General features: G+C 41.2%; 1 protein-coding gene across 1 annotated transcript; it reads right to left on the bottom strand.

Annotated features, from left to right (window-relative positions):
* Positions 1 to 1,551: 1,551 nt before the first annotated feature.
* LOC137891943 (TANK-binding kinase 1-binding protein 1) lies at positions 1,552 to 26,213 on the bottom strand. Its single transcript, XM_068736812.1, is given in 9 exon segments — positions 1,552 to 6,153; positions 7,887 to 8,674; positions 11,288 to 11,403; positions 16,215 to 16,276; positions 17,647 to 17,849; positions 20,512 to 20,659; positions 23,373 to 23,477; positions 26,091 to 26,147; positions 26,149 to 26,213. Coding segments are annotated over 9 exon segments (1,671 nt in total). The 5' UTR covers positions 26,212 to 26,213; the 3' UTR covers positions 1,552 to 6,024.
* Positions 26,214 to 26,581: the final 368 nt, after the last annotated feature.

Genomic DNA, 26,581 nt, shown 5'->3' on the forward strand with positions numbered 1-26,581 from the left:
TAGTTTGTTTACAGGAATGTAGTTTATTGCATAATTATGTTGTTAATTATTGCTTGTGAGGCAACCAATTATTTAAAGATTCTTCTTTTTGCGTGGAAATTATATAAATATCATGCAGTAATTTAAATGTAATCTTGAATATTACAATTTTGTATCACTTCAAAACAAAAAACAAGTTACCACAATTGATTAAACTTTAACCTTGTTGCCAAAAGCAACGGGCAAGAAGTGATGTGGGGATTATTGGAAATACAGAAAAGACAAAAAATCTGTGACTTCTAAGAATTGAGTACCTGTGTGTGTGTGTGTGTGCATTTAAAAATATGCATGTGTATTGGTGTGTGTTTACAGCATTGCGTGTGTGTGTGTGTGTGTGTGTGTTGTTGTTTTTGATCATGGCTGCATTTCGTCACTTACTGACTGAGTTTGTGGTTTTTCTCGGTTAGTTCTCTCTGCGTATGTGCTGCCTGTTTAGCTTCTCATATAAGTATAGGGTTTGTGGTTTTGTGGCCCGGATGGGTGGGTGCATTTGTCTTTTTCCTGAGGTAGACTCTGCATTGAGGTTAGCGGCAGAGAGCTAAAGATGTAGGAAACTAACTTGCTTAGAAGCTTGGAGGCAGAGGGAGGGAGTCAAAACAACCTTAAACAAAGAAGGGCAGGGTTTTTCATTACTCTGTTATTAGCACCAACATTCAATATTTATTGTTTTTGTATACATTTTCATTGTATTTATGATAAATTGGTTGATCTACTCTGAAATAATGTTGCCTGATGTGCTTTGTGTGCAAATCAGTATACTTAAAATTACATATTTAAAAAAGATTCTTCTTCTTCTTCGCTCATTTAATGGTTCATAAATACTTTGTTTTACAGGTCAGTAATATTATGTTCTAAAGACTATATTTGGGATTTTCAGCTCGTTAAAACTCAAATGTTGCTGTTGCAGTCAGAGCCAGACGATGCTCTACTTGCGTTGGTACGTTTACACACACATCTGTTTTGGAGACAAAGGCGAAGCAAATTAAGTTGTTTGTTGGGTGAAAAGTTCGACTAACCCGTCAACATCACAGACGAATGTGCAAACTGATAAAGTAAAGATAAAGAACCAGATGAAGCTGAACAAAAAACAAAAAGCTAATTTGTGAATTCTTTGGAGACGAAGTATCCCAACATCTTTGAGCTGGATGGAGAATTATCATTTTTTGAATCTTTTAATACGACTGTTTTAAGTCATCTGTTCAACCACTAGCTTTTAAAGTATGTTTGTATATGCAATATTTGATTTACACTCAAACAATAAAGTATATTATTGGGTAAGGCTGTGAAGAAAATTCATAATTCAGTTTGAAACATCTGCACCTACAATAAGTCAATTTACCTTTACCTAACATGTATTTTATTATCTACAAGCAGCAGTTATTATTTGAAGCTAATATAATTCCAAGCAATATTTATGGCTCTAAAGGTGTTTTAAAAGAATGGAAATTGCGATTTGTGCTTTTTGGAGTCTCTCGACACAAACTGTAACTACTGAAATAATTTCTACTCACGTGCATTGCAAGCTCTAAATTTAATATTGATAAAGAAAGAGGTTGTGAAACGTAGCAGCTGAGAATGACATCATCGTGTATGCAGTGAGACGCTAGTACATTCATTATTCCAGTGCATGTTCCAGTTTATTTATTAGATTATTTACAGGCAGAGAGAGAAAGAAAAAGTGACTCTTTATATACCTCCGTTGCTGCGGTCTGTTCTGTTTATTACACTCGTAAAAGTCCTCGAATGACAGCAGAGTTGTTCCGCCACACAAATGTCGTGAAGTAGACATTACTTCTCATTAGTGTTGTGGAGAGTTAATAAGTGTTGAGGTCTTCATGTGCGCTTAGTGTTTCCCAGGAGAACAACCTGACTCACATAGTTACTTACAAGAGAGAGGAACTATACAAGAATGAAAAAAAGAAACCTGTTACTCTTTGTTGGACCTAGCCGTTAACCTCCTGAGTAAATCTGAAGGAACATTTTAGTGAAATTTCATGATAAAGACATTTAAATCTGTCGCTGAGAGATCTGATCTTCTCTGTTTATCTCCTGAGTGAACCGAGGAGACAGGCTGCTGTTAGGACACAAAAAGAAAGAAGAAGAAGAACAGATGAAACCTTGGCAGTCGTTGACCACAAAAGAAAAACCTGCAATAGCATTTCTGATCTTTATGTGATGGGCCTCAGCACAGGTCCTGTACTTGCGGATGTGTCGCAGCATATACATCTGTGTTGGTCATACTGTGAGCTTGTATGGGGCATGATCGTCACTCTGCTTTGCTGCTGCTGGCTAACAGTTTGTGGTTTGCAAACATCCCAGCATCTTTGACCACAATGCAGCTAAAACTATGTCCTCTGTTTTTCAAAACACAGGAAATCATTCGTTGTCTTTGGTTGTGAGCCAACGTAGGTCCTCCGATTGGGGGGAAAAAAAGTACATATTGTTTGTAAAATCTTTAACTGCTGAACTTTAACATTACCTCTATGGAAAAAAAGCTGCAGTCTGACTTCAAATTCACATCATTGTTCCATTTTCAGTCAACTTAAAGCTTCCAAATTCAGTTTAACTACTTGTGGTTTATGAGGCAACATTACATCATCGTCAGCGAAGAAATGCACATTTTGATCGTTGTGCTTCTTTCTTTCTTTGCTGCATGATAAATCAGACCAGAAAAAGTATGCATCTAATTTCTTTATAATGACTAAAACCTTCAGACAAACATGTATTTGTAATTTTTCTTTAAACCATGTGTACTTTTAGTCTGGGTCATTTAAGCCTGACAGTGCACACCGTCACACATCCCACAGCTTAAAACAAACGGATTTGTATCTGCAGGATGTAGTTGGATATTAGTTGACTAGAGGTTGTACCACTACGTAGTGAGTAGAAGACTAAAGGTGTAGGGTAGTACTTGTATATAATTCATACGTAGTGTGGTAGTGGGTATATATATATATATATACTGATTTACAGATACTCCAATTTGAAGTTGCTGAATAATAAGAGTACACGTTGGATTAGCTTGACACACTTGCAAAATACCTGTCTGTACACAACTTTAAATATAATTTTTTTATACAGAGTGATATAGGAACATACATACAGTATAGAATAATTGGGAGTCTTTAAAGCCCTCTTCAATTTAATAGTTAAGTATCTCTGCACTGCCTTCAACGTTTTTATTGTACACCTCCGAATGTAGCTCTTTAAAGGACCATTTCAGGTTATTTCAGTTTGGTTCTATCACTGACAATAATCACCAAGTTGATTGCTTTTTTTGCAACAAAAAAACCCTGCAGGCATAACAGATTGATCAATAGGGCACGAATTTAGATTATTATGCAACACATAATTGTTTGTTTTTCAGACTACTCTGAATTTCACCTTATTTCTTGTGAAATAGTTTTCAGGGTTTCCCCAGGACGTGGTTTAGTGGAGGTGCATTTCCCTTTTCTAGAAACACAGAAGGTTTTTTTTTCTAATTTGCCAACACCGAGCTGAATCCGACAAATCCTGACGCATCTCGTCTTGTGATCAATTGAGTTACTATGTAGGCTCACTCCTTAAAGCTAGGGTTGGCATTACATTTTAGAAAAATGGAAAAAAAAGTCTTAAGAAAAATATTTTCTTTTGACGTTTAGTGAGTCTATATTTCAGGCGAGGCAAGGCGCTTCTATTGTAAAATGATGGAAATACAATGTTCTAAAGGTCTGGTCGCACAAGCATTTAATTCTTTATGAAGGAATGGAAAGCTATGAAGAAAGCTATCGTAGCTTATTAGCCGTGTTGCACATTTATTTTAATTTAACCTTCTCTGTTGGAGTAAAAACTGCTCCATATAGAAGAGGAATGGTTTGCAGACATTTATAAGACACGAAAGGTACAAATACCTCTTTTTAAATCAACCGTGTGGACTTATTCTCCGAGCTAAGCTAATGAGCTAACGTAGCGATTTAATATGTCTTTATTTACTTTTTATTGGCCAAAATGGTAAATAAAATGCCGGGGGGGGGGGGGGGGGGGGTGTTAAGCAGGCCAGCTAGCTAGCATGTTAGCAAATAGCTCACAAGCATCAACAGTTTAGCATCTCATCTGGCTTCTTTTTTAGCGACATAAGTGTCCCAGATCTCAGTAATCAACAAGGTGAGTACAATGTTATCATCACCAACAGAACCAGTGTCTGAACCCACTAAAATAAGATCCAGGTGTTAATAAACTTTTAAGATCTCTTCACCCTTGTTGGAAAACTCTCGTTTCTTTAAACCTTCAGAGCAAAGCCTCCAGAGCTTGTAGAGATTCAATGCGTTGCTCAAGAGTATGTCAGCGGGACTTGAAACCAATGTCCTACATCCTCCCGCTGCCACAATCACTGCCCTATGTGCTCTAATCTACCGCATTTCACCTCTTCAGTGACTTCCAACCAGTTTAAATGCATGGGTGTGTGTGCACGTAGGGACGTCCCCCACAGTACATTAAAAACTGCACATGGAACTGAAAGCCTCAGATTAGCTGACATCAGTGTAACTTTGTTGTTTGTTTTTTTTACCTTTTTTTTTTCAAAAAGAAGTTCAAGTCCCACAAAGCAGATCTCGAGTTAAGATTCCACTTATGATAAAAATGAAACCCACGTATCAAAAGAAGAAAGAAGTATCGTTGCTGAAACCCTGCAGAGATAACTTTGCTGATTGGAGATGAAGTTTCTGGTATCAGATCTCCCGAGATAGAAATACAGTACACTTAAAAAGCAGGTCTTGATCTCATGCAGCCGGCTGTGTGTCTTCTTCTTTTTTTTTTTTTTTTTGTTGGGTGGTCTGGGCAGTCATGACATCAAACTGTTTTGTTTTGTTCAGATCTTTAGGAAGACCGAGAAGAATCCCAGTTGTTAATTTCAAAATCTTTGTACAGAAAAGTCTCCCATGCAGTGGGACTTTGACCCCCGACTCCTCTATATACAGCAGTGTGCGAGCACATGGGAGGAACACCAACATGAGACATGTCAACATTTGCAAAAATATATCTTCATATTTTTTTGCCGTACAGATAGTCAATATAAATAGTAAATTATACGTGGAAAATATACAGTATATGGGGACGGAAAAAGGATACATCGTATAGGCTGTGCCAACTTAAAGTGCTAAGATACTTAGATTTTTTAACAAGCCGCAAGCATTAAGGTATATTCTGACTCCACTTGTAGAGAAGGCGCTTCAACAGCAGTGCCCCGCCCTGCAGGGCATCATCATCATCATCACTCGCTTTGGGGTTAAAACCAAACATACTTTCACATTCGGATTCTCCAGCTTGATTTGTCAGCAGATGAAATGTGAGACTGGAAGGTTTTATACTTTCGTAACTGCCAAGGAAATCTTGTTTTTAGAGAAGTGAAAGTGAGCCGGCATCAACGTTTCAACAAGCTTTTTACCAGATCACTGTCCTCTGCAGAGAAATGTACTGTTAGTGTGTGAGATAGAAAATGTCCAACAAGGTGAACGGTATTTATAGCTAAGTGTTGAGAATACTCTTGACGCCTTTAGATCTCCCTAATCATTCACGGATGAACACTAACGTTTTGACATGCAGAGCCCCCTGAACCTGCCAGCACGCCTCTCATACCTCATAATTTAGCGTACTTTGCTAAATCAACTTGTACGACACTGTGAAGCGGAAAAAAAAACAACACAATACCTGAAACCGGCTGAAACCACACGACAAGACTCATTACAAAACAGCAGCAACCAGAACCGGTGATGATACGGGCAGAGCTGTCTGGAGGGCGATCCAGTTAAGGGAACTCTGCATGTGGACTCAGGAGTCCAAGAGAGACCCGTGGTTTTAAGTGCTTCCCGAATATGACAGGGCCCCTGCGCTCATTTTGCATCCCTAACCTATAGATTATCGCGCATTGGTCGTTCCGCGTCCTGACTCCCCGTCCCGTGACGTAATCTATAAGAGGAGGCCGTGCGATGTGTGCGGGCTGGTTGTCAATCAGATCTTGCTGTTCTCCAGGTGGGAGTCGATGTGCTTGATGAGGGCGTCGTCGGGGTAACCCATGGGGAAGATCAGCTGGCAGAGAGGGCAGCTCCGCATGTCGCTCTCCTCCGTCTCCATCCAGAGCTGTGGGGGCGACACAAACACACAAACACACACACACACACACACACACACACACACACACACACACACACACACACACACACACACAGGTATTAGACAGCAGGATACATCACATGCAGGCACAAACTTCACTGGATAGTATTAGTCATCGTGTGGGAGGACACACAATTACTACTTGGTGAGTGATCATCACTTCAGACTTTAGAAATAGACCGACTCGTAGTAAATCCAGGTGGAAACTGTGATCCAAGCTCAGATTCATTGTTCAGTTTTGAGAGAAGACTAATTAGAGTTTCATGTCCCTGCCTTATTTGGCATTGCACCAGAATGAAAGGTGTAAGTGTTTAAAGTATCATTAGTCAGTGTTCTCCAAAAATAAAGTTTTAATGTTATTATTTGGTTACGTTTAGGAACAAAAGCAACTTCATTAGAATGAAGTAAAGATCCTGGTTCGGGTTGAATTAAGTACTTTGTAAAGGTTAGTGAACCTTCATCAATATGGACTTAAGAAACCAACATAGTTGGTAGGAAATGGGAAACTGGTCTTTTATTTCAAAGTTCAGCGTCTTGTTGAACCATCCATCCACCTCGACCTTTTTCCGATCGACAGCAGTCATAAGTCCTGAAGTTTGTCAATAATATCGAAGCATCAAGTATTGATTCTAAGTATTTAAAACAGTTTCTGCTACTCAAATACCAACTGCGTTTTCTGCTCTCTCTTCTCTCCGACAGTGAGTTGAAACGCTCATATTGTATCAATGTGTCAGTTTTTTATTCCTTAGTGTCAAAAATGGTATCAAATACTGTAATTTTTCAAAGTATTGTAGCAAAGTTAGAAATTCCAGCTGCTAGAAGGGCTTTTCCACCAACATAAACATGTTACATAAACACATGTCGGTACCAGATATTTGCTGAAAACAACTGATGCTGCATTTTTCTTGCGAGGATAATCATGCTCAGCTTTTTAAAAACCGTAAAGCAGAAGAAACGGCGAACATTAGCTCCATCACAAGTTTAAGAACGCTCCCCTCAAGCCGTTTTAGTTACATGATGTATCTTGTTTGTTGAAGTTGGAGTTATTTCTACAAACAGCAGGTAATCTGTACATTCTGTGCTTCTGTGTGCCGTCTCCGGCTCCAGCGTGGGTTGCCAGATTTGGTCGGCGAGTACAGCTTCTGGTTTCGGTCTAAAGCAAACCTTGCAAACCTTAATTTAAAGAAGCTGTGCACAGTAATGTTTGTCAATAAATAGTTCTGACCGACTCACTTGAAAAAGAGAATTATTGTTATTACAGTTCTTTCTTTTACAAGATATAACGTGGGAATTAATGAGCTTCAGAGATGTTGATGTAGATTGTATTACCTGTGCACAGAGCCCTGCGAGCTGCAAGGCTAAACACACTCGACTGATATCTAACTTCTCATCTAAAGCTCAGAAAGGAAGCAAGTGACTGTATTTCTGTTAAGTATTTACTTTAAAGGAAGTAGAGACATGATGGAGACAGAGGCCTTTAGATGATTGTGACATTCAGAGGGAACAAGACTCATTGGAAAGAGTCTTGGTGTTAAAGAACAAAGTCATTTTCTGTGAACCAGCTCAGTAATTACAGTTGTGACAAAGTGACACTTCAAAAATGTACACTGCTGCAACTTTGTGGTTTCAGAATCACTCATCTATCCTTGCGAGCTCATTTACACCGATGTAATCATGTTTTACACTTTGTTTGAACTCACATTGATTGAAGGCCAGGACTGAGCGTGCTCTGCTGACATGTACCCCGGCTGCGGGTGGCAGCTGAGGGTGTTGGACCTCTGAGGGATGGGGAAGACTGAGCAGGACGCCGGGCCTCTCATGACGCCACCGGGCACCGCGGAGGAGAGCACGCCAAGCGTCCGCGGGGGGCTGATGGGATGCGGGCAGTTCCACTCCTCCTCATCTTCGGAGGATTGTGGCGGCTGGGGGGCTGGTGTGGAAGGCGGAGGGGGCTCAAAGTGCAGGTGGGCGACCTCCGACAGTGGGAATGGCATCTCTCTCGAGTGGCGCATGGAGCTCTCCCCGAGGCCCCCGTCTCCTCCGGGGCCACCTTTATGGTGGGACGGGGAGCCTCGGTGCTGCAGTCCCCCATGAGGAGAGCCCACGTGTTGGGACTGCTGTTTCGCGTAGCCGTCAATGTAGGGCCGAGGCTTGGGCAGGGTGGCGACAGGGTCCAGGGAGAAGCGGGGAGGGCACTGGTAAGCGGAAGGGTCGGCCACCTCGGAGTAACTGCGGCGGCCCTGGAAGCTGGCCCTCAGGTGCTGGCTGGGCGGGCGGCAGGAGTAAGAGGCCGGCCCGTTGTTGACGTCCAGCAGGGGGGAGCGGCGGTGCATGTCCGGGGAGAGACGCTGCAGCACCGGGGAGCGTCTCTGTTGGATCGGGGAGTGGTGTGACGGAGGCGGGACCGGAGAGTGGCGCTGCGAGATGGGTGAGTGGCGCTGAGACACCGGAGAGTGGCGCTGGTGGTGGATGGGAGAGTGACGCTGGACTGAGGGAAGAAAAACAAATGGAAAAAAAAAAAGTTGTCTGAATATGAACATGGAACAAACATTGTTGTGGATGAGGGGATTTACATATAAAGTTGTGGATTTTGTATGTTATCTTTTATTATTATTTTTTGATGCAATATCTGAAACCTTTTTAGAAAGTGTTAGTTTATGGTGTTGTGTGTCATTTTATCTTTTTTTTGTTTATTCCTTTCATATTATTTACCTTTTAGTTATATGTCTCGATGCTGCCTGGCATCTTGGAAAATAAAGTTATATCAAAGAAAAAGTTTGGCAACCTGTTTCTACACTATATGGCCATTACTATTTGGACACCCTTGTACATATATGTTTGTGTACTTTTGGTCTGGGGCTGTTCATCGTGGTTTGGGTCAGACTCCTTACTTCTAATTAAGTGAAATGCTGCAGCATACAAAGATATTTTAGACAACAGTTAGGCGATGTCCCGCCTCTTCCGGTTGACCACATATTCAGAAAAAATATGTTACGGTAGTCAACGGTGAGAGACAAATCATTATTTGATCCTGTTTGAATTGTGCCATGAATTACACATATAATGTCCGTCAATATGAAAGACAGAAAGAGGCATTTTGTCGTAAAACAATAAAAAAAAAAAAGATTTGTCTCCAAAAGGGACTTCACCTCTCTATAGTGTTCTTAAAGCTCTCTCTTTCCTGTACACAAAGCCAGCTCCTTTATATAAAAAAATAAAAAATAAAAAATGGTGTTCCCAGTTTGGTTTACTGGCCTGCTACATCCAACATCCTTTGGGATGAACTGGAACACCAACTGCTAGCCAGCCTGAATGGGAACACATCCTTGCAGCCAGGTTCCAAAAACCTTGTGGAAAGTTTCCCCAAGAAGAGTGAAGGCTGTGAAAGCAGCAGATTAACGCCTGTGTTTTTTGAATGAGATGTAATGTTCAGGTGTCCATGTACTTTTGGCCATGTAGTGTAACAGGAAGGGAGACATTTCTGCACCAAAACAGTCAGTTAATATATATTTTATCATGAGAAATGCACGTTGTGACCATGTATGTATTCAAGAAAAGATTTAGATCTGCACAGTTGTACAGTTTAATGTAATTTCAAGACATGTTGATGAGTCAGTCACCCTTCTAGTCACCACTTCCCATATCAAAGAGGAAACATCATTTATTGCCGGTCGGTTGAGGTGTTAAAAAGGGCGGAGGTGTTTATGCTCTGAAGCACTCTGAAAACCTCTGAGATGGAAACAGTTGAAAGGAACTCTTCAGCTCACGCTCACTTGTAAAGCCCAGGAGAGCGTTCAGGGCTCCACACAAACCCCCTCTCCTCTGATTACTTCAACAATTCACAAGAACAAATATTTTGTTTTGTTATCAAAAAAATTGCCAAGAGGCAATCGCATCGCCCGCACCATCCTGTAACTAATTAAGCAGACGGGGCGTTCAAGTCCCATTCCCTATATTGATGTGACATTAATGTGTTAGCCGCGTTAAAATGCACACTTATTCATTGATTTACACAGCGTCATTTTCCAGTTTGTAAAAATCGACTGCTCAGTGAAGGCGATGCACGCGGGGCCTTTTGGTTTGTGGTAGGTTAGTAGCTGCACAGTTGTGAGACGGTAGATATGTGTGTGACTGCGTGCAGGAAGGGAAAGGTGTTGCTACTGTTTAACACTCTACAACGTGTCCGTTAGTGTCTGTCTTTTACTCTTAAGTGAGAAAAACTGAAGCAACAATTCACAACCAGAAGTTATTTGTTATGCTGTGAGACAGCAGAGGTAAACATGCAGAGACCTACAGGGATGTATTGATGTTATTTTGATTAAGTGACATTTCATTTTACAAAGGGCCAGCATCTGTCTAGAAAGAAAATTAAACTATTTTGGTAAATTACCAAAATATGATGTATAGATTTGGTTGGACTGAATGTAACTCAATAGTATGAACACATTTCAAGTGATTATTTATTGTTCTGATAATTGTAATCTATTTATAACATTAAATCTAACACGAAAGGCTAGCGTTCATTCTGTTTGTTGAACTGATGAGAGGAAATGATTTAAGTATTTAACATGTGTTTACAATAGCACATGCATAGAACAAAGTTATGATTTATCAAACATATATCTCTTTAATATGATGGTTTACCTATTTAAGATAATGTAAGGTGATGCTGTAATGGCGGTGAAACTGGACAGGAACATTCATTTACGTACACATTCGCTTCCTCATTATTTACAGATGAGGCCTGTTGTCATTTGGGTTCCAATGGAGGTTCCCAGAAAAATGGTTTGAGAAACACTGGATTAATCCATCAACAGTAGATACAATTTGATCAACTACTGCAGTAAAACTATTCTTGGACAGTGAGAATAATTCAATAATAATATAATACTCATTTAACATGCCATCTTTCTGCATTGGGTACTTTTATTCTTCATAATCTTGCATTCTTTCTCTTTGAGTGCAGGACTTGTAATTCAATATTTGCTACGTTTACTCGAGGTAAAAGAACTGAGTACTTCCTCCAGCACTGAGGCACTGTGGGGACGGTGACACACCTTTTTTTCCCCCCACAGTTTCGACGCACCGTATTCTTGCTAACCTGGACTAGCCTGCTCCTGTGACGCTTTCCTCAGGATCTCCGTCTGCTTGGAGCTCAGCGCTTGGAGGCGTCCCAGCTCCTCCGTCAGCTCCGTGTAGGCCAGAGCCAAGTTCACCCTGCAGGGAAGGAGGGAGGGAGGCAATTATGTCATCATCTTCATAATTATCATTATATCACAATGTTTGTGGAATGCAATTTACAAAATGCATAAGTTAATCAGAGTCAGATGGAATGAAACTGCATCTTAAATCCATACAGATCTGCAGCTGAATGAGCTCTGAAGCACTGACGCGGCCTCGCTAATTGAGAGGCTTATCGGCTTATATTTTTAGAGTGCATGTCACGGCACATAATTTTGAAGAGCATAAAATCACACCGTTTCATGCAAAGATGTGTCATGAGTCTCTCAGGGGCAGCGCTGACGGAGCAACTCTATTTCAAGAACTGTAAACAAGAACGCTCGGCTTCCATGCGTCTCTCAAACCATGGCAACGGGCTGACTTTGAGTCAACTCATTAGCTCCAAACTGATCTGAGACCCATCATTTAAATTACTGTCAGGCAGGCGTTACACAAGCAGATGTAAGGAATAATTTCTGTGCAACTTTAAAGCATCTTAAGAGACTGATGTTAACTGTGTGTGGTTTAAAGCATGAAAAGAAGCAGCTGTAGTAGTCACTGCCAGCTGCCCTCAAATCTGATAACGCACAGCTTAGCTCAGATGTCTAACCAATTTTTGTAAACTCCCCAGTCTTGACCTGAAACTCACTCACATGCACCGTCGATGGTAGATTTGAAAGTTGATTGTCTGACTGGCAAGACGTGAAACCCTGAAATCTAACTTGAAATCTGTTGAGATAATCAGCTTATCCTGCCAGACTGAGCCATTTTCTTGTATCAAGACCGGCATTTCAAAGGTTTGACTGGTTTCATGAATCCAAAAATAAAACAGAGCTGAGACAAAGTTCCACCGGATATTTGTGACTTTGACGTGCCCGTTCAAACCCAGGTTACAAACTTTTATGTCCTGCATAACTTTGGTTTTGCATGTTTAGCAAAACTTAAAAATTCTCCATGAACCATCTTGGTTTCCTGTATTTGTCTCCGTTTTCAGGCCTATAAAAGTTTATATTTTTTATTAATGTTAATTTCTTTCTTTAAAAAACGTGTTTTCTATTGAATTACTTAAAGCAGTTTAAATTGCCTTTTGTGTGTGTGCAATTTAAATAAACTTGCGTAACTCTATTGTCACTTCTACCACCAAGTTTTCTATACTTAAAAGTGTAAAGAAAAAACGTCTTGTTGTACCCGAGGGCCAGATCGTTGCCACTCTCAGATCTGATGAAAGATCTCCGAAAAAACAATTTTCAACCTCTTAATCAGAATTTGACTCAGCTCATTCCTGCACAGAGATGGTGGCAGATAAACTTCTGCATCGATGGGAAAAGATGTTAACTTCCACTGCAGCATCAACAAAGAAAAGAAAAACACTTTTCCTGCCTGCACAGCAAATAAAACACACTGTCAAATTAAAAGTATGTTCCCCAGCACACCCACGCACTAACTTAATTAAGTCTTCTCACTTGTGTGTGTGTGTGTGTGTGTGTGTGTGTGTGTGTGTGTGTGTGTGTGTGTGTGTGTGGGTTAAGCCTGCTACTTGGGTGTTAAAATAAACCCTGCATATTTTTTTTATTAATAACAGCATTTTTTTTTTTATTAATAACAGCATATTTTTTTTAAACTCTGAGCTACGATCTTATTCTGCACCTCTTTACATTTGATCTGCAAAAATGTGCACTGAAAAACGAGCTAGCTGTTTTTTTAGCACCACATGCTGATACAAGTTTATCACCCGATATTGTCTAAAATAAAGTCAGGCACCCCATTTCAGGGAAGCTCACAAGCTGGAGATAAGTCATAACTTCCACTGGTTAGTTGGCTTTTGCGGGTGGCCCACCTAATTTTCCACTGACTCTGCTATGACTCAGATGGAGTGGGGTCTCGAACCCCCTCTTCACCCACCACCTTAGAACAAACAACATCCCTCATTGTTGGTAAAGGTTGTTGGAGCCTGGTGCTGCCATTGAGATGATTCAGGGTCATCTGAAGTCTCCTCCAAACCTTTCAGCACCTTTAGTGCATCAGTAGGAAAACAGCAATCGAAAGGTTACTTACTGGCAACTTGCATGGTGGGTGGTGCATGGAGTATAATATTGATATCGGCAAAAACGACTTCTCTCAGGTGAATCTCAGCTCCAGTTCTGCTTGGACTTCTTCCTTTTCTAATTGCAGGTGTATACCGAATTTCATCGACAGTTTAGGCGCATGCACCTCTTCCTTTTCACACTTGTACTGGCTCACTTTTCAATTTTGCTGATGTGTTTTGATAAACTGTGTCGGGGTCGGGCTGCGACACCTCTCACGGCGAAGCAGACGTGTGAACACCTGCAAGCATTATTTCAGAAAGTCTTTGACATCCAGTTTGTTTTGGTCTCTGCATGTCTAAAAATACTTTGACATTTTCCTGCATGCGTCTGTTCTTTTTGTATTTATTTTTGTTTCCTTTTTTTTTTCTTTCTTTTGTTTGTTTGTGCGTAACCGCGCGAACATACTGTACAATGTACAGTACAGCGCGTAGGAGGGGCGTGATGATTGCAGATGCAGCATTGATGGAAGATTGGCGCCTCTGAATCGATCAGATACACGGGTGAATGTGTGTGTAGGAGATGAAGTGAAGAGCGTGTGGGCAGGAATCCGACCTCTGACCCAATCAGACGTTTCAGAGAAAGAGCCGTCACTGCAGCTGCCTGCGAGATCGGAGCTCCTCTTTGTTGGCTTAGAGAGTAATAATAAACCCTCTTTTTCAAACCTCCTGCAGCTCAGTCGCTCACATCGAGGATGTGGCCTCAAGGGGGAACTAACGGTTGAATACTCTGTGATGTGGCCATAACAAATACTCTCATAAACCTGTTACTGTGTTGTGTTTATTTGGGAAAAGGAAGATATTCATGGTAGTGAATTTTGGCTGCATGCCTTCGGCCTCATAAGGGGACGTGTTAAAAATGGAGGGGGCTTTTCACACTCGCATAAGGCACTTTCAGCCGAACATAGAGAGGTGTTAAACAGTCCTCACACTAAGTCATAGTGCACCAAACATCCAGAGCGACGGGCTTTGCTACCTGGTAACTACAAGTGTTTTTTTTTGGGGATAGTTCTCAATAAAAATGTTTAAAAAATGGATTTCCAGAAGCAAAATGTTGTGTTTTTTTCAAAAGCCAGGCTCAAACTTTGTCATTCCTTCAGTGGTTTTTGAATTTCCAAAAATATACAGGAAGAAATTAAAATCATCATGTCGTGACTTATTGGAAATAGTCTCACTTTCTGAAAGCTGAAGAGGGATTAGTCAGTCGCTCTGTTTACTGTAGTAAAGGGAGGGGGGGTGTGTGTGTGTGTGCAGTGTGGCTTGTGGTTGGTGAGGGTTAGGGCATCCCGTTCACGTAATACTAGTTCTGAGTGACGCGCACAAAAAAAGTAATTTCATTTGATTGGTTGTAAGATTATTTTCACAAACAAGGAGAGGAAAGAAACACGACAAAAACAAGAATATTTTGGGACAAATGGAAGAGAAAATTTGTTTTGCTTTTTAGAAGGTGAAGGTTTTATGAATTCATCAATTCAGTTGCTGCTATCAACAATTTCAGTGTTGCGGTTTAGTTTCAGAGAAACTAATTTACTCACAAAACCATCAGTTTCATAAAACGCCAATTTCCCCCGACAGAAGCTCTTAAAGGAATACTTTACCCCTGAAAATGACGATTCATATATCAAATACTTTGTTACCTTGAATTCTTAAAGTAAAACAGCAAAACTAGATCAAAACATCTGTTAACAAACTCTAAAACAACTCATTCCATGTCTCATTTATCTCGTCGTATGCTCACTACTTCACAAACACATGCATCTTCACTAAAACCTCACTACTTCATTTGTAAATAGACTGGATACATTTCACCGTGGAGGAATGTATGTTTTCTTCAATGTGACAAGAGGTGAGGAACGGTCATGGTGTGGATGAAGTACATCTTTAAAATGCTGCTGATTATCAGGGCAAAGGTCGTGTGTTAATGTGCTCCACTCCACAAAACCCTCCGTATCAATCTGTGCAGTTTACTCTAAATGAGCCCAATTACAAGAAAAAGCAGCAGGAAGCAGAGGAGAGACATTGTAGGTTCTCAGTGGGAGTTAGTGATATTGTTGAGTAAAACCAAAAGGTGACCAAGGTCTGGAAAAAAGCAGTAGGCTTCCACCACACACTCAGTACCAGTAGTTTGTCTCCCCATCGAAACACTTCTGGGGTTTCACTGTGTGGGAGTCATTTACCCAAACCTGCTGTGGTTTTGACTCTTCGTTGTACCTGTAGCGCCTCGTAAACAGCCACGCAACATGGGGCAGTTGTTGTGAAGGCATGAACATGAGCTACTTTCTTTTTCTCTCTTGTGTGCTGTAAGCGAGTGGAAACACTTGAATGCCCACTGTTGCTCTCTTTGTGTGGTTTCAGGTGTAAGAGAGAGGTAGATTGATGCCGCTGTAGAGGAAGTGGTTCTGCGCTGTGCTTACACTGCCCCCTACTGCTCAGACTCATCTCTCCTGAGCAAATGTTGAATGAGAAACAATGGTGTTACAGTCGAATGCACTTAGTAAATGCAGCGTTTGTGCACAAAGAAGAACACTCCTTTCATTAATGCGGGGTTTGAACCCAGTTAGCCAGCGATGGCGAGCTCATCTTGTTTCTAATGAGGCCTCTGGAGGTCATCGCAGCAGGAGAATCAAGATGCAGATGATGCTCAACCAATATCTCTCTCATTCCATCGCTCCTGGTTTCATTTCTTCCCCTCCCTCCTGCCCAGAGATCGGCTGTGGTCACTTACTGCTCATCTCCCACCTTCTTTATCCACTCCACATCACACTGCTTGCACGGAGAAGTCATTTCCTGCCGAAGTAGAGCGTGAAATTAGATTAGCATGCAGGTGCTGGTAGAATATTGGACAAAATCTGACAGCAGGAGCGCATCGAGGCAACATGTCTGAAGGTAACATCGTCAGAAATGGACGGGGATAATTATTATTCAAGCACTGTGTGTGTGTTATTGTGCTACGGTGGACCTGTCTATGGTTTTATGTGTATAGGTGAAGTCATCCATGAAGCCCAAATTTGTTTGCAATGTTGCTCCAACAAAGAGAGACACAACTGTATTGGAACTTAGCACAAAGACTGGAAACGGGGGGAAACAGCTAGCCTCGCTCTGTAGCAAGGAAACAAAACCCACCAACCAGAACCAGGCGGTAACCTCCGGTTCTGAAAAGTGAAACCAATGCTTCATGCCTTGAAGCTGCATTCTCTCTAGTGTCCATCAGGGGGCGACTCCTCTGGTTGTATAAAAGTCTATGAGAAAATGACTCTACTTCTCTCTTGATTTATTACCTCAGTAAACATTGTAAACATGAGTTTATGGTCTCAATCTCTAGTTTCAAGTCTTCTTCAATACAGCATGATGTTCATTTAGTAAATTATGGTCCATTTAGAGTCAAACAGACCATAAAGCAGGATATGCTTTAGGGGCGGGGCTACACAGTGATTGACAGGTCATTACTACAGCGTTGTCCGGTCTGGGAGTTGTCAATGTTTTCATCTTAGAACTTTAAGCGTTTCACAGTATGTTTTCAGTTCATGAAAGTTAATTGCAATATTATTGGTTGCCTAAAAATGTCTTATTCAACGTATTATTCACCCTCTTGTGTCAATTCTGGTTGCAAAAAAAAAGATGGCGACAACCATAGTGAGGCTTCAAAACCTTAGTCCACAAACCAATGGGTGTCACAGTTATTGTGTCTACTTCCTATTAACAGTCTATGACCAGAACTGTTTATTTCATTCGCACAAAAGCTCTCTCCCCCCATTTCCAGTCTTTGTGCTAAACTAAGCTCACCGGTTGCTGGCTGTAGCTTCATATTTATTGTAAGAGTTGTATCGATCTTCACATCTCACTCGCAAACTGTTTCTTTATGTACAATATTGAGTGCAGCACTAGATTTTTATATTCTGTGCTCTAAAGCTGTTTGAATGTTGTTGTTATTGGATGACCACCATTGGCAATGTGCAGCACCCAATTCACACCAACGTTCAAGGTAAAAAAGAATGTTGTCTTTAATAGTAATCTGGGGTAATGCAGAATCGTCCGATACATCAAATGTTCTGGGGACGGATTTGGCATTTCTCTTATAGTTGTCACACATCAATCAGGACAATACAAGGAATGCATCACAAGAAAAGCACTGCCTCTCTCACAGCATCAACACTGACCCTGTCTCTCTGGTTGTTCTGCAGCATCCTCATGTCCTCCTTCAGTCTCTCACATTCCCCCTTCAGCTCCTCTTCCCTCTGACACGCCCCCTGGGCCTCGTGCCGCGCCCCCTCCAGCTCAGCCTCCAGCCGCTGCAGCTTCAGGTCGGACAGGGCGTCCAGGCTACGGGAGCTCTGGAGGGTCAAAGCTGGACAGTCCCGCACTGGGAGCAAAGAGAGAGAGAGAGAGAGAGAGAGAGACAGAGAGAGAAGTGAAAATACTTAATTTTCACTGCTTTTGGCTCTGACTAATGCAGCGCTCTTTCTCATCTTCCGTCCACGGTTGGTGTACAATAGATGAGTATGAGAGAGCAGAGGAGCTGACTTCTTCCAAGAGCAGTGTCTTTCACTTTGTACCTGGGTCATGTGATGTGCGTGGGCATGTTCGTGATTCAGCTCCGCTCACAAAGACTCACAGTCAGTCCTTGAGCCAGAAGACGCTGGAGCGGCACATCGTCTTTTATATCGCAGCTCCTCCTGCCTCCTCTTGTGCACACATACTGTACACAGATACTTTCCCACATTCATAGACACACACACCGCTCTTAATCAACAATAATACCTTGCAAGCTCTGACTCCTCACACAGAAAATGAAGGTGAGACACTGCAGGCAAAAACATTGTTTATCATGCGCTGATCAATTGTGGGAATCTTCTTTTAAGACTGGAGGATAGAAAACATTCAAAATATTTTACTATTTTGTCTATTTGTGTCGGTAGATTTCTCCTAAATTCACCAAAAGTTACCATTAGATAATGCCTCATTTGCATATTCAATTCAATTTGAGGGCAGTTTAATAGTTAGGTCTGATTCCAGAGAGGAGAGATGTGACAATGACGTCAATATGCCTGATTCTTTATGTGTTTTCTTTAGGAGGAAAGACTACAGGCAAAAAGCTGCTTGTCATGAGTCAATTTGAGATTTTGGGCTACTTTACATCCATAAGGTGTCTTGTTTCAGACTAGAGGAAAGAAAATACACATTTAGGTGTTTATTTTACTTTTTTGTCTTTTTGCATCCATAGATTTCTCCTAAATTCACCAAAAGTAATCATTACATAATCGTCTAATTTGCATATCTAAACATAACATTTCAGAAAACTTGTAATACAAAAAAGTTATCTTAATGTCAGTAATCAACTAGAGAAGTTTCATGGTGATATCTATTAGTTCATTTTTTTCACCTGTAGTGTCTTCAAAATGTATTTAATTTTACAAAACATATCTTTAAAGGCCGTTTTCTCTAAAATAATATCCTTAATGTGAGTAATGAACGAGGGAGGTTTCATGGTGATATCTATTAGTTACATGTTTTAACCTTTTCACTTATGGTTTCTCCCCTTAAGGAACAAAAAAAGGCTTTTTTTCCATTAAATATGAGAGTTTGATGCAGAATGATACCTCCCCTTCACTCAAGTACACCATCAGTGGGGGCATCTGTTGAGGTGGCGGTGACACATTTCTTCCATCAGCCACCCACGACGTCTCAGAGGGCAGCTAAAGTTTAATACCATCTACTGGACTGCATGTTTTATCTTCTGTGCTGCAGTCTCAAAATGAGGGAATCTGCCGACTTGGTGAAGCTTTAGAAGAATGAAAGGTTTTATTCACATGCTTTTTTAAATTTTGTATTTATTCAAATGCTGTGAAAGCAGTGTGAGCGACCTGCCTTTTGTTTGAAGCATCTTTAAAACTTTTACATATTTCCCATGCAGGAATGATTTGCATCGTAATAATTGGACTTGTCTCACAGGTTTTCTAGCATTTGGTGACACAGAACTCATTACAATAGAGATCACTCGGCTGTACAGATGGAAGCAACAGGCTGAATGATACTGAGAAATCCTCCAAATATACAGTACCAGGCACTGACAAATGTTTGGATTTTGGAGGTCTCTATTCCTGCGACTGTGACTGGGGAGCTGGAACAAAATGTCCAAGCTGATTCTCTCCAACAGGCCGAGGATTAACTTAACCTCAGTGTTTTTTTCTGGCCAGATTTTGGGATTTGATGGCAGAGAAAGGATGAGCAGTGATTCACTGAGCTGGTGTCTCGGTTGGTTAAATGTATTTTGTACGTATACTGTGCTTGTACTTTGTACCGTAATTATCTTACTTTACAGTAACTAAAATGGGTTTCAGAGTTGAGTAGTGAATGTGTGTTGTTTGCTAAACACATTGAAGCTTGACATCGAAATACAACACTCCATTATCAACCACCTGCTCCCAGAATGCACCTGTGAAAACACCTGTAAGCAGTTGGATTATTAATTTTATTTTACAGAGAGAGTTAGTGGACTATAATTGTAAGATACTGTATTTTCTATTTACAGTACAATACTGTAATGTTAATGTCATCTTCAGTTAAAGTAAATGTGTGTGTATAAGTATTGGGAATACACGTTTGTGTTTCAAGTCTATGGACTCAGATAATAGTGTTTGATACTCGGCACATCAAGCTATTTATTTGGTCATTTTTAGAAGAGTTTGAGATTAAAATACATTTTTCAAGGGAGACCCAGCCAAGGTAGATGTTGAATGATGTGCTGTAAGACATTTAATATTTTGTCTATACATTTTTTGTGTTTGAGTTTCGACATAGAGGGGCCCATAGTTGCACAAATTGTGTTTTAGCAATTGCAACAAAGAGAAAATACTACGGTTCTGAAAATAGGTGGTCATTACTGAGGTGGTAACCTCAGTAATGATAGGAATCGTCATTGGCTGTGTTGTAACCATCAGAAGTTATTGACAGTAAAACCAGAATACCTCGGCTACAGATTCAGGTGATGGAGGTGATGGAGGAGAGAGGCGACCGTCACTCACTGTGTGCGTCGGGGCCGGAGTGCAGCTGCAGGTACTGCATGTCTTTGCTGTGCAGCTGCATGTTGAGTTTCTGCAGCGAGTTGTCCCTCTGCCTCAGAGCCGACTCCAGGCCCAGGATACGCTCCACGTGCTTCTCCACCAGGCCGGTCTGCGATCACACACATGCATTTTATTTGAATCTGCCATTTGCATTACGACTATACAGGATTCAAAAATGTACAGAGGCTATCTACCAAACTTCTTTTATTGCGGGCCACAAACAAAAACAATATAAATATAAGGAGTCAAGGGCCAAACGAAAGTAAATGTGTAGTTTTTAACCAGATACACTGCAAGAAAGTCTGTGTTTCTAAACCTGAAGACCCCGTGTGTCATGGACAATTACATCTTTATCAAAATAACTACGCTACAATACTAAACAGTAACGTTTGACATGACAGCAGTTTACAAAAAGTATTTCTATATCTTCTGCTCTTACATTTAATTGAAATGATTTCAATACTTTTAAACCCTAGTAAAGTAAAAACGGTCAGAAATTGCCAAATATTGGTTTCTGTTCATGGCCAAAAGGCCGACTTCAAAGATTACGATGCAAATGTAAATGCAAGATGTGAATCTGTACGTCTCATATTAATATGTGACAAACAGAACAGGCAGAAATGGTGAATGAAAAAGAGATAATTTAGTCGACATTTGGTGTTTAAACTTGGATCTACAAACAGTGGAATTTATTAGATAAAATGCTCAAGTAATAGTTTATTTTTAAAAGTTCAATAAATGCCACTTCTATCCTGTGAAACACAGCCAGGCCACTTTGATATTTGTAAATATCAGTGTTATAATATCAGCGTTGGGATTTGAATGTATATTACAGATGCTGATATTTAGGAGCATTGAACATGTCATCAGTTTATCCTAAAGTTTGTTCTTGGTCCTTTTCATTGTGCAAAAAACACACACGATAAAATACATATTCATCACATACAAATATGATGCAGCTTGGTGAGTGAGTGCTGGAAGGTTAAAGGTGAATGAGGCCCATGTAGGGAGCTGGAGCACAGACTCGGGGTGACATTGAGAGACTGTGGCAGTTCCAACATCTTTGGCGCACCTCGTCCCCGTAATCACTGTGTGCCCACGTAAGAACCGCTGAGGCTGCTCGGCGTGAGCTGCTCGACGGACTTCACTGTCATATGAGAGGGTTTATTATCACAGAGGGGTTCTGGGAAAGAGCAGCCAGCCAATCTGTTCAGTTGGAAGACGTCTACCTGGTCTGCATCCACTTTGATTTGTAGCTCCGCCGCAGAAACGTGTTCGTCCTCACAGTTTGAAATGCGCACGTGTCTAAGTGAAAGCAGTGAGAGCATGAAGCTGAAAAACGAATCTTAAATGATGGAAAGTTGCTGCATCTTGGACAACAGACAATAATTTAATCATTTTGAGATTTATGTGTCCTTCCAGTCGATCATGTGTTGTCTCTAAAATTACTTTTCTCTCTGAAGGGCTGTTGACTCAGAATGAGAAGTGATGAAACAGGTTTGCTCAGAGGGCAATTACTCTGAAATGAGCAGTGTTGTCGAGAGTGCCAAGTTAAAGTGAGCCAATGCACTTCATGAAGTGACTCTTTTCTTCTCTTTTTAGTCGTACTATCAGAGGGATGAATGTAACAGTCAGTAGAGAGAAAAAGCAGATGTAGTTACTTGTTTTGTTACAGAAATGTAGAAGAATTTATCAGGAATCTGATGTTTTTAGTTGCATATTTGTATGAATGCTGTGACCAGGACAGGTGCCCTTTAGAGAGTCGGTCCTATAATTCAGTATTGCGCTGGCATTAAGACTGGGGACTTGCAAGAGAGAGATTTTTTTCTAAATCAAAGCAGCCGATGCAGAGAGATATCCTACATTTCCCATAGTGCAACTCGACTGCATCTTTCATCAGATCCTCCCCATCTGCCCGTACAAACTTCACATTTGTGACGCAGGTTTTCTGCTATGAATCTGCTAGTCGGTTCACTTTAAATGTGTTGGATGGTTTTCAGCTCATGATTCTGTGCACCGACCTGGGAAAACCTTTTCTTTGTGGAGCTCGATTTGTGCACGCTGCCTGAGAGAGCTGCAGGAATCCTAAAACCCGGAAAAGAGTCAGCAGTTTGCTGTCAGACAGCAAGATAAAGCGGTGAAAATATTCTAAATATAGAGTACACTTAAACAGATATTGATTTTCTCTTTTTCTTTTAGGTGGCAAAAATTAGTTTTGCAGCTACAAACTGCCGGTAAGACTCTGACTATGGATACGTCCCTCATACAACCCCTTTTAAAACATCTGAACTATCCCTTTACCACAGAGTGTGTTCATCTGGGAAGATTGTCTTGCTGAACAAAACGTGTAACCATCAGAATCGTTTAAAGTTTATTTTCTGCAATAATCCAAAATCTAATGGAAGAATCCAGTCGAGGGAACCAGTGTGATGCCAACTTCCTGTTTAGCCTAAAAAATACATCGACCCTGCAGCTTTGCTGTCACGTTGAAACAGGAAAGGGCCAAACACAAGAAGCACAATATTGTCTGGAACATTATTGTCTCCCGAAGTACAACCAAACCTGAAAAACAGCTCCGAACCAAAACGTCACAAACATCTCTGCCCAGACGTGTCCACATACTTCTGGCCACATGGTGCTGACTAAAATATAATCATCTCTCATGTTCATCGCCAGTACATGATGTCATCCATGTCAGCGTTTGCATTTCATATTTAGCAGAACGTGAAGCTGTAAGAATTTATTTATTAATGGGGCCATATGGCTTCTGCGCTGTGTAAAATGAATGCACACGGTGCAGCGGACCGAGTAACGTCTCTGACCATCTTGTCGAGGTCCCTCTGGAGGTTGCTCTTCTCCATGTGGATCTTCTCGTAGGCCTGGATCACGTCCTCCAGCTGCTCCTCTCTCTCCTTCCTCTTCTGGAGCTGAAGCAGCGAGGTGCAGACAGACACAAAGAACAACATCAACAATAACAAAGGCTTGACACACATTTACTTTTTGTTCCCTGCTTTGTCAGTTTTCAAAACTTCCTCCCGAGAGAGAGAGAGAGAGAGAGAGAGAGAGAGAGAGAGAGAGAGAGAGAGAGAGAGAGAGAGAGAGAAAGAGAGAGAGAGAGAGAGAGAGAGAGAGAGAGAGAGTAAAACTTCCATTTCCTCTTAGAAGCTGTTGTGTAACCAAGCAAATTTAGGACACGGAAATCCTGACACCTCAGCACGCACCCCCCCCAACCCCCCTCGACAAACGGGTGAATGATGATTTCCACGACCATCTTCAGCACTGTTTTGAATAATGAATTTCTCGGTGTCTTGCTGATCCATCACGCCGGGGCTTAATGAGGGGGTGAATGTCGCCGGATGGCATAATCACATACTCTCTGACAGGTCTGAGGGCGGCGACGCGGCGCTCCGGGTTGAGTGAAAAGGAGGAGCTTTTTAAAGCAGAGCGAGGAAGTGTTGAAGAATATGGTCACTTTCGACAACTGAGTGAGAGTGAGATAAACAAGAGAGGACAAAGAGGTGTATCGCTGCTGTGTGCAGCGTGTCTATGGTAACATATGCTTGTAGGAAAAGTGGCACCGAGGCGTTGGGCGGCTTGTCATTGGCATCGTGACTGAGAGTAGATTTGATTTTCTCATTATCACGTTTTTACATTTTCACCTCAGTCTGGATTCGGTGCGTGGGAGGGGCTTGTTGTTTCAAACGGCCTCTTGGGTTCAACGCTGTTTGGTTTTGTTCTAGTTTTTTTTTTTAGCTTAATTAGTTAGTTTAAAACAGTTGATTTGATTGCAGTGTGTTTTCATCATTGAGGTGATGAATTCAAGGTGCCAGATTGAATGTTGTTGAGAGGAGAGTAAAGACAAGGAGGGTCGCTAAAACGTCTGATTTAAAGGATAATTCTCCTTTTTTTTTTTTTACGACTTATTTTCAGCATTTTGGCCACTGTCTGTATCAGTTATGATAAAGTAATGTTGAAGTAAAGCGCTATGCTCTGAGTACACAGTGGCGTTAGCCAGGTTTCCATGCCAATTTGAACCCGAATTTTCAGAGAATCTGTAAAACAAAATGCAAATGAATTTGTGTTTCCACCCGCTACTGCATGTGTCCACACATGGAGTGGACTCTATATTTGTTATCTATTTGTTATCACACAAATCGCAGCTGAGCAGTCTACGTGGGTTCATCTACATGCTGAGCATGCTCAGCATGGCACGTTTCATCACTGAACTCCTGGAGTCAGAACCATGTGACCGTGTGTGTCCCACGCTAATCTCTTCTGGCTGCTCCCTTAAACCATTTCCTTCCTCTTTCTTGCTCTCTAGCTCTTTCTATTATTTTTTTTTTATTATTTTTTTTACTGCTACCAGTTTTACCACCGCCTTCCTGTGTCAGTCGTTTCTCATTTCTATTTCCCCATGCTCTCGTTCACACACTCATAGAAAATAGAGTTGCAAGCGAGGCGAATGAGCAGTCCAAGTACATTAAGGACGCTGCCGTTCTTCTCTCTACTCTCAAGTACAAAGTGGAAAAGTAGTAAAACGGACTCCTTTGGAGTACCGTCTGTGAGTAATGTGCACACATCTTGTTTTATATTTTAAATTAAGTGTATAAAGTAAAAGCAATCAATTTCATTTCTACTTAACTTTACGACTATCAGCGTACGGCTAAAAGACAGATGTAAATCAAATCCTTCACATTTTATTGGACCGCTAAAAAGTGGACGGGCTTAGAGTGTAGCATGATACGGAGTTACAGAGGACTGTGGCTCCACACACACCTCCCTCATGGCTGGGTTATGAGACGGTGGGACCCTGGTCACAGACATGCAAAAGGCCCCACCATCTCTAATATAAGAGCAAGACACACACACACTTTATAGTTGTATAGCCTCTCTTTGTGGTCATTCTGAGTCTCTTTGTAGTTGCTTTGTGTCTCTTTGTGGTTGTTTTGTGACTCTTTGCAGTTGCTTTATGTCTCACATATTTTGTTCTACAGGAAGAAAAGATTAGAATTAGATTTTGCATGTATTGTTAAATGACTGTGGTTGTGATCTAAAAGGGTTTTAAAAGGCATTTTTCATTCCATCTCGACTTTAAGGCGCTCACAATCAGCACATTCTTGGCCAGGTTTGTTCACAATTATAACGCGTCTCAGAAATAGAACATGAAAATCCCACGCCCCAGTGCTCTTTGGACGGTTTCTTAAAAACACCCGATCTCACTCTGTCTCTTTTGCTCGGATTAATTAGTTCTGGACATCTTTCAGCGTATGTCCACCAGGGTTGGCCTCAATTTTTCTTTTCATTCAATTAATTCACATGTAGGGAGGGATTTCTGCAGGATTCAAGCACTGAGAAAAAACCTTTTGGTGTTCTACGGTTTTTATTTTATTCAGTTTATTTAAATGATTCCCCTATTATTTTCGTACATATCCCCTCTCGCCTCTGCCTCGTCTCATATCTCCTCTCCCTCCTCTCGCCTCCCTCCCATGTCCCCCCCCCCCCCCCCCCCCCCCCCCTCCTGTCCTCATCTCTTCTCTCACCTCGTGGGTCAGGACGTTGACTCTCTGCTGCAGGCTGCCATTTTCTGAGTGCAGCAAGCGCCGTCTCCTTGCTCTCAAAGGAGCAGTAGGAGTTGGTGTCCTCCCCAAACTCATTGATCATGGGGAACTGCAGAAACAAAAAAGAAATCATCACATTATAGAAACATAGAAATAGACGTGATATGATGAGACTAAGAGTGTAGAAAACAAGGATGCAGGGCTTATTTATGCTTTTTTTAGTTTTTCCTTCTGTTTTCTGCAATTTTTTAGGATTTCACGCTGAGATCATAAAAGATTAATCTTGTATCAACTGCTTCTGTTTGGCCCAGATCTCGCTCAGAGGATCAGCGTGTTTTAACTCATGTCATGTTTTTTTTTTCCATCATGAACTAGATTTTATTTTCCCCTTCTCCTAAAGTAATCTGTGAGGTTACATAGCAAGTTGCTTTGATCGTACTTTTGAATTTCTTCCCACACAATTAAATCTGGGA

Source organism: Cebidichthys violaceus, unplaced genomic scaffold (genome assembly GCF_023349555.1).
Source record: "Cebidichthys violaceus isolate CVI_PGR_0920_01 unplaced genomic scaffold, fCebVio1.0.p SCAF_72, whole genome shotgun sequence".
In the NCBI taxonomy this organism is placed as follows: domain Eukaryota; kingdom Metazoa; phylum Chordata; class Actinopteri; order Perciformes; family Stichaeidae; genus Cebidichthys; species Cebidichthys violaceus.